This window comes from Geospiza fortis, unplaced genomic scaffold, assembly GCF_000277835.1.
Source record: "Geospiza fortis unplaced genomic scaffold, GeoFor_1.0 scaffold172, whole genome shotgun sequence".
Lineage (NCBI taxonomy): Eukaryota > Metazoa > Chordata > Aves > Passeriformes > Thraupidae > Geospiza > Geospiza fortis.
The window spans coordinates 7,413,982-7,423,093 of record NW_005054309.1 but is presented as its reverse complement, the minus strand read 5'-3'; the positions used below and the strand labels follow the sequence as shown (position 1 = coordinate 7,423,093).

General features: G+C 42.2%; 1 protein-coding gene across 1 annotated transcript; it reads right to left on the bottom strand.

Moving 5' to 3' along the window:
* Positions 1-663: 663 nt before the first annotated feature.
* Positions 664-8,714, bottom strand: TNFSF10 (TNF superfamily member 10). Its single transcript, XM_031055434.1, has 6 exons — positions 8,710-8,714; positions 8,301-8,364; positions 6,464-6,616; positions 4,993-5,035; positions 4,188-4,304; positions 664-3,474 (listed from the first exon to the last, which is right to left on the bottom strand). Exons 1-6 carry the CDS (start codon positions 8,712-8,714, stop codon positions 3,026-3,028), a joined length of 831 nt encoding a protein of 276 aa, XP_030911294.1. The 3' UTR covers positions 664-3,025.
* Between the last annotated feature and the right edge of the window lie 398 nt (positions 8,715-9,112).

Here is a 9,112-nt window from a genome sequence, read left to right as displayed (position 1 = left end):
CCCATCCAGCCTGGCCTTGGACACTCTCAGGGATCCAGGGGCTCCACAGCTGCTCTGGGCACCCTGTGCCAGGGCCTGCCCACCCTCACAGGGAACAATTCCTTCCCAATATCCCATCCATCCCTGCCCTCTGGCAGTGTGAGTCCATTCCCCTTTGCCCTGTCATTCTGTGCCCTGGTGAAAAGTCCCTTTCCAGCTCTCTTGGAGCCTCTTCAGGTCCTGGAAGATGCTGTAAGGTCTCCCAGAGCCTTCTCCAGGCTGAACAAACATCTTCTACTGTAGCTCAGTAATGGGTAAAGATCAGATGTTTTGCTACTAAATAAGAATTCACAGTGCTTAAATAACTGCTGAAGTCCAGAAACATGAGAAGTACCTCAAGGGAAACTCTCAGAATTTTGTCCTCTGGTCACAAGACCATTTTCAGAGACTTCTTCAGCTTACTACTTCCAGATGCTGCTCACCAGCTGGGATCTGGGAGCCAGTTATATGGAATTGCACTACATGGCATTGCTCAATGGTTTGCATTTTGTCCTTTGCATTGCAACCATCTCTGGCATTTAGTGGATCATATCTGATACCAATCAGTGTCAGGGAAATGATCTAAGATAGGGTTGTCATGGAAGCCATAGGATGACACCAATAATCACTGTGAGACTAAACAACTATTTAGTAAAAATGTTTTATATAAAAGTCATGTAGAAAAATTTACAATATTCACATATTAATGCAATCTATAAAAATTTGCTACATATGTCATTCAGCATAAAGTGAGATGAAAAGTGTGAGTCAGGACACAGCACAAACAGAACTTGATATACTTCTCCATTCTTCTTTAAAGGTGTCCTGCCTGATATCCCTTGATAATCTTCCCCCAAGATAACATCTGGCAAACATGCCTTCAGATCACTCAGAAAATTACTATTTGGTGTGATTCCTGTTGCAATATGCTCTGCATGCAGTGATCAAATCTGATAGCAGGGGTGAGTCCTGTGCTGAAAGCACCAAGTCCAGTCCGTCTGCAAGGAGAACCTACAAAAGTCATTTCTGCAAGGTAACAGACATACAGGTATGTAGGGAATGGCTCTGCTCTCCAGCCCTTCTGGCTGGGAGAAAATTTCTGATTTAAATACGGAAATCAGAGAGAAAACTGTAGAAATATTTTCTGTTCTCTGTCAAAACAGATGATGTGAGAAGGAGGAAAACCAAAGTGTTCCAGTAAATGGTGAAGAATTTCACAAATTTGATTGCCACTGAACACAGCACGTGTGACACCATTAAAGACCAGCCAGAAGTTAAACCTCATTATTTTCAGCTCACTCTGGTGTGTTTCTTGGCTCTAACCTGCCAAAAGAAGGGTATTCCTGAAATTCTTCTCTTGCTGCTCCAACACAGTGTTTAAGTGAGCCAAGGTCCCTGCTTGTCTGAATGGGCAGATAAAGGCAGGGGCTGTGTGTGCTAATGCCCTGCTGTTGATGGGCAGGAGGATGAACCACGCCTGTTTACTGGTGAGGCCCATGTGTGGGGGCTGCTGTGATTTAATTACAGCACGCAGGTGAATGGGAGGGTTCCCACGGCAACCCCAGAGTATTAAAAAAAAAAAATAGACAGCCAGACCTCATCCTGCCATCACAAGTAACATTTGCAGAACTGTATTCCTTTCCCTCCAATTTTATTTTTCCACCTTTCCCACTGTTTCATGCAAATCTGGGCAAAAAGTATTCATGGTGCAATTTGCTATTCCTCCACTGACAATGCTACAGATGTGCTGATTTACACTACCTGACTTTTGCTGTGCATTGAGCCCATATAGTCTAAACTTTCAAATCCTTTTAATACAAAATAGTCATTTTCATCGAGTTAAAAAATATACTGTTCATTTCCTTTAAAAAACGTGTTTTATAAAAAAAATTGTGAAAATTTTCCACCCATTCCTAAAAAATAAAATCAAATAATTACAGCATTATCTAAATAAGCAGCATATTTGTAAGTACAGATAGTTGTGCCTGTTTTCCTTAATATGTTAGTCATTGGGGTGTGTTATTCTACATTACATCCTACCAAACACAGACCAGTACAAATAAACATGGAAGAATCTTGTCATGCCTAAATTGCTGCAAATTTCTCACAGAATTCAGTATTTATGGAAACCCACCTTTTTTTTTCTGGATCCAGGTTCTTGTTGTCAACAACTGTAACAGCAACTGCATTACTGAACTTATTGGGAGCCTGATGAGATGTCTGCAGGAGACTAATTAAGTAAATAGGCACTGTTACAAAATGTTGATCAAAACACAGATTGATTTCAAAAGCTCTTCAGTGCCATTCCAGCAGCTGTTCTTATGTACAATATCCTGCACAAGACAAATTGTGTTTTGAGTGTTTACTCAAGACATGATCCTGGAGAATGCTTAAGCACATACTTAATTTCAAGCATGTGGATACCTTGGTGTAGTCAGACTGCTTGTGTGCTTAAAATTAATTAGGTGCTTAAGTGCTTTGTTAGATGAGATGAAGATGTGCAGCTTCTGCAAAACTCCTGTCCAAAAAACTTCAGGAGAAATTCCACAGGCACTTGGGTACAGTATGTACAAAGGTTCCTGATAAATTCCAGACAGGGTCTCAATGGAGAGCGCAAATAGAATCTGATATCCAGTCTCAGCCTTGAGGAACCAGACCTGGAGCATCCATCACTGGTGCCACGGCTGAGCCAGCCTGGAGCATCTCTGCTGCTGGTGAGCCCTTACCTGCCTGGGGTTCTGGCCAAAGGAATCAACTAAGGGCTGTGAATCCCTGACACATTCCCAGCCTGGCTGCCTGTGCCTGCACAGAGCATTGCCACAGCCAGCTGCTGCTGCTCTTCCTGGCTGCTGGGACAGAACTCGGCGTGCGGTGAGTGAGCTGAGAAAGGGGAGACTGCTCTTTTTGGTATTGAAACAGCTTTTGCTTGCGATCCCCTATTTTATAGGAATTTAAGCTGTCCCTGACTAGAAAACACTGGGCCGTTTCGGATCATGATTTTCATGTTCTAACTGATCATAAAAGCTCCAAAAAAACTTGCTTCTTTGTCCATGTCGACTATGTCACTGTTGCTGACAGAGACGAAAATCCTGTCCTCTCTCTTCAGCTGGAACACACCACCTTGATAGATGGAATAAAGTCCATATTCTGCCTTTTTAGACCAGCAGCTTGTCCTTGCACTCTTCATGAGCAAAATGGGCTCAGGGTAATTAGTCAGTTTGTAAACATACTGGACAAGCTGTTTGGGGTTTCTGATTTGTCCCAACAATTCTGAGTCCTCGTTCTCGTTTTCACGGAAGCGAAAGTAAATTTGTGAGTAGATGTAGTAAAAGCCCGTCTGGGGTATCACTAACTCGCCATTTCTCAGCTCCACGTTGTAAAGGAAGGAGTGACCTTTTCTTGATGACTCCCAGTTGTTTATTTTGTGTCCAATTCCTCTTCTGGGCAAGGGATTTACTTGAAAAAAAAAGAGAGAAATATTAACTTAAAAAACAGGTAGTGAAGCCAAGTGTCTGCTAGCTGAGGAGCCTGGTTTTTAATAACAAAGTAAGGAAACCTGCTCTTCCCAGCAGTTCATCAGGTCCATTCTCACAACAATCTGATGGTCCATAAGTAGGCTTTATGTGGGAATTAACATGAACTGCCTTTATTTTTAGTATTTATGCTCCCAAATAAGGGTGCAAAATTATGTTTTTACTTAGTAACAAAGTTAAAATATCCAATAGTGTCTGATACCCTCAGAAGCTGCAGAAAGCTGAGTATGACATTCATTAACATGGCCTGAATGTCAAGTCTCTCCTGTCTGTCTCACATTTCTAATAGGTCTGTCACCATAGCAGCTGGGACTCGCACAACCAACAGAAGGAAATGAAAGAAAAGAGGAAAACTTAACACTAGGAAGGACATCTAAATAACACTAGGAAGGACATCTAAAGCTCTTTTTCCCCCTAATGAAGGCTCCAAAAGAAGAGTTAGGGAGGTACCCAGAGGAAATGGGCTTTCTCTCTGTTTGGTGGGAATCAGCAGAAAAAACCCAATGTCTGGGACAAGACGATTTGTTTCCTACTACTAACCCAATACAAGTATTAAAAGGTGTTTTGAGTCTAGCAATGGGAGAGTAATTTAATTAATTTTGTGGTCTTTAACTGTGGTTAAAGGTTCCTCCTTACTGCGTGAGGTCAGGGAGCTCCTCCTGCTGCTGCTGCCCGTGAGGTGCGCCGCGATCCGGCGGATGGGACCGCGCGGCTGCTGCCCCTCCGAGTGTGGCAGGGTCAGAGTCCTCTCAACTAAAGGGAAAAAGAAACCCCACATCAGAAGCAAAGACTTCAGAAAGCACATCTGTTCCACCTGACTTGATTTTAAGGAATAGCTATGTCACTTTTTAATTGACTGAATCACAGAGTGATGGCTGATTGCTGGCTAATAAGGCTCAAATTCTGCTTTCACGCTTCTCATGAAATGTCTTTATGTGCCTCTATTCTTTTTCTCCTCCCTCTGCCTTCAAGTTACCAACAGACAAAATGACCCATAGTACTCAATTTTATGGTTAAATATTCCTAATCTCCCTGTGAATTTCCACTTGGAGGCTGTAATGCTTTCACACAGCATCTTTAGTGTGAGCTTCAGCTGAGCTATTCCTTAACTGATCTCTATAGCTCTGTGCTGCATGTTGCAGGAGCTGGGGTACTGGGAGGGCTTTTTAAACATCCCCCATACACATGGGACTGAGATCCAGAGGCTGAGTCCTCTGCATCCACCTTGGCTACCTTGCTCTGACCACTTGACAGTAACTCTGGCTCCTGAAAAGAATTTACCTTCTAGTAATAATTTTTTGATGACTTGATGCCAGTACAAGATCTTAGATCATACAAGGATTTGATGCCAGTTTTCTGCATTTTTAAAAAATCAAGTCATTACACATCAAGTGCCCTTAGCAGCTCCTTTTTACCACAGATAATAAAATTATTACAGTACCGTTGATTGCAGATATGTTTTCCTCGTAGCTTCTTGACATCATCTGCCAACAAACACAGTAAAAATTAATTAGCTTGTCAGCTGAGGCTGACAGGGGCAGGAAAAAGACACACTTTTTTTTTTACTCATTAATAAAGGGGATTCTGAATTTGATCAACAAGAAAATAGGGGGGAAAAAAGCATCTATTAATTCGTTGTAATAGGTGATGAAAGGCATAGGAAAACATTTTCAAGAGGCGTAAGTCTATTGAAAAATCTGACTTTCATGCTTCTCTCAAATAAGAGAAGTGTTCAAGCCCCAGCTTCCATTTATAGAATACTTGGTACTGTGAACTATATGGTCTTAGATCTGAAAAAATTAAATTTTATTTATTTTTATACCTCTACCTATCTATCTAAGCTTTTAATCCAGCATATTTTACTTTGTGCATTCCCCTTCTTCATAACTGTTTGCTGACTGCTGAAACAACCAGTTTGGTATGGACAGTGATGTAGCAGCAGTAAGTGTGGTGATGCTTTACCTGGATGGCTAATAAAGCCTGTGTTGCCAATTATTGATGGCTTTTGTCCTGCCACATATCTATTTAGCCATCTATCCTGATAGTAACAGTAGTATTATCATAATTGTAACTTATTTCTGGCACCCAGCCTACCTTCTTCTAAGCAATCAGGGAGCTAGTAGTATATTAGATGTGTAAACATCCACCAATTAAAACAATGCTTTCTCTGTGCAGGAGTTCAGGGACTTCACTGGCAGAGCTTCCACCAGAGGAGCTGAGATCTCTGAATACAAATAGAGAATCTGTTTTGGACTGCAAGATCTGTTTTTGCCAGGAAATTTCAGCCAGGAGATAATTTCTGTGGATGAGCTTGTTTATGTGCTGTAGATGGGATTTTGAAAGCCATTTCAGAGGATTTTAGCCCCTGTGATTTTTCAGCCAGACTGACTTTGTTCTCTGTAGCCAAAATGATGTGTATGGTGTGCAAGTCACGCAGGAGGTGCTTTTTGGGAAGGTGCTGTGCCTGATGCTGTGTGCCCACGTGCTCTTTCCTCCATCACTGCATCACACAGCTCGTGACTGGACCACTCCTTAGGCACCTTTGTACCTCTCCCTGTGTTACATTTAACCTCATTTTCTCTCCCCAATCTCCCTGTTTTTCCAGAGGCAGTGACAGCTCTGAGGCACCATGATCTGTGCGGTCAGGCAGAAACCCTTCACCCTGAGGTAATTCAGATAAGCCAACCCATCACAGGAATTTGCTTAGTAAAAGCTGATAGTCTTTGCTTTAGTATTTCCTGAATGCAGTGAAACCACTTTTATGGGTTGTTTTTCTCTTTGCTTCAGTGCAAGCAGTACAGCTGGAGCTGTGGCCTGACAATTACTTTGCAATAAAACAATCTGAGCCTCCTTTATTCTGCTATTAGGATTCCTCCAGCTGTAACACCACCAAGCACACTGCTCCCAAATACCTTTTTAATTAACTTTCCCAGGTGCCACTTGACTTGCCAGCAGGGATCAGCTTCTCTGTCTTCACCCTCGATGAGCTCCAGGTTTTGGATGGAGTTCCCGATCTCCTCCCCAGTGAGACAGGCGATGCCGCTCCTGGAGTACGAGTCCTGCAGCTGCAGCACAGGGAAAAGCCAGGATTGTTCATCCAGGTGTTTGCAGCTGTGGTATGTCACTATATGCACTAACTGCTTAGAAACACACTTTTCTCTAAAGTATGGTGCAAGTAGGGCTGTGTGAACAACAAGAGGACTTAATTCATCCTGATCTGACATATTTAAATATGAGGGGATACCTCACATGCAAAAATATGTTTGCATTATCTTCATGGACATGAATACAGTATCCAGTATTGAACTTAATGGGTTTTGTGAAAATACAACACCCAAATCCCTGATGTTGAAAACTCTTTAGATTCTCTAGTTCTGCATTAGAAACATTTAGCACAATATTGTTTTTTAAACGGATTATTGAGGATGAAATCAAATACTAGAACTTAAAAATATTTTCTATGCTGTATTTTCTACCAATTGCATTTATAATCCAGACCTTTGCTGTTATATATATCTGTACCATATCCTCCCCATATCCAGTTTAGGTTCTCTCCTAACACCATTTATCCTGATAATCCAGACAACTGAAATGACATTGGAGCCCAAATAAAATTATAATGCTGGATGTTTTTGAAATGAAAATATCAAACATCTATCTCCTCTAGTCATGGAGAAAACATTTTTGTTTTCTGCGAAGATTGAAGAGATTGGCAAACTCCTTTTGGCTCCAAGGCAATGTGACTGAGAGGGTTTTCCTGGTGGAAATCTCTCTCCAAGCTCCCTGCGGATGCGACTCCAGCTGGCGCTGTTGGTTAATGTGGGAGCACAGGACCTGAGAGCAGCCCTTGTTTGCTTTGAACTAGGCTCCTGCTGCAGCAGCTACACACGGGTCAGCCTTGTGGAGCCAGCAAAGCACTCCGGGAACTTGGAGGGAACAGCAAGAAACAGGCAAAGCATTCAGATGGAATCCTGGCAGTAGCATTTAAATTTCACTCTTTTGTTGTGTTAAAGAAGCTTGGTTTGCTTTGCTAAATAGATGCATTTTTTCCTACAGCACCAGTTTTTTGCTGTCCTTGAGACTGGGGTATTGAAAGCAACAGGTGAATTTTCTCCTTCACTCTTCATGCTTTTCCTGGCTGTTAGAAAACAAAGGTGTTTAGGAAAAGACTTCCTGCTACCAGGGCAGGAGTTTTCACCCCTTTTAAGTCCCATCTTCAGTTTGCAGCAGCAGATTCCACTGAGCTTCAGCTAGAACTTGAAATGATGTATTTTGGAGGCAGCAGAAGGAAAAGTGTGTTTGTGAGGGTTTCTGTGTCTCTGCCAAGGAGTGCAGTGGTATTTTTAAATCAGGTTTCAAGAACTCCAAGTGATTAATATTATGTGCTCATTAAGGTAAAACTACAGGCTCTGACCCATTTAACTACACAATGAGCTTCTATAAAAAAGCAGTTTGACGAGTTTAAGATAAAAAGCCAGACATAGGCAAGTTGTGAGGTTACTGTTTATTCTCTTGCAGACTTGTCACAGCTCAGCTCCCAGCTCTGCCCTCCCATCTGGGAGCAAACAGCCCTGTGCCTCTGCCTCCACCTCACCTGCTCACTTTTCCCCAAAACAGCTTCACTCTCCTGGCACTGGAACCTTACTTTGTGTGCAGTTTGAAACCTCAGGGAATGCAACCTTGCAGCAGCACATGATGGAACCGAGGGACTGGGATTTCTCTTGTAAGAGTTACTCAAATGAGGTTTACCTGCAGCACTGAACCCTTTGAGGACACAACTCCTGCAGGAATCTTATCTTGTAGAGCCTCTCTCCTATGTAAGGAGTGGTTACTGGACTTGAACTAGGAGGAAGCCTGAGGTTGTTTTCCTTGCAGCCCTGTATCCTGAAGCATAAGAACTTTATTGTCTTAGTACTTCCTCTTAAAGCAAAACAGTTACACAAATGTCATACTAAGTCCTAATCAGGTTACTACAGCTGTAGTGGACAAGCCCTGCTAGTTACCAGCATGCTTTTTGTAAAGATAGAAATACCTGCAGTGTGTGCAGCCACAGTGATTTGGTGAAGGTGTAGAAATACAGGTCTTGTGAACAAAAAAGAGGGAAGAAAAATGTGCAGATAAAAATCATAGTTTATCTACAGAGATTTATTCCACATACACCATGTGGATGTGGAGTAGCAGGCTGTGCCTGGATGAGTTTTTTCCTGTTTATTGTGCACCAGATGGCAAATACAGGAATATGTGGTTAAGGTACCCCCTCCAAAGCCAGCAACCTTTTTTGCAGTCCAGCACATCTTTGGTTTATTCCTTCACAAATGCAGGCTTGTTATTCTTCAGGAACTGTGAGTTGTATTTTGGGCAAGTCCCTGGGATGTGGTTGTGTCCCAGGTGTACATGTTTGAATAGAAGGAAGGAAAAGATAAGTATGGTTACTAATTACTTAGATTGGCACGTTTGTTAGCAAGGGACTCTGTACTGTGTGCATGAGGAAAGGAGGATGCCTTTATATATTTTTCTTCATTAGCAATCATGTAACCTGATTTCACAAAATGAGCACATTT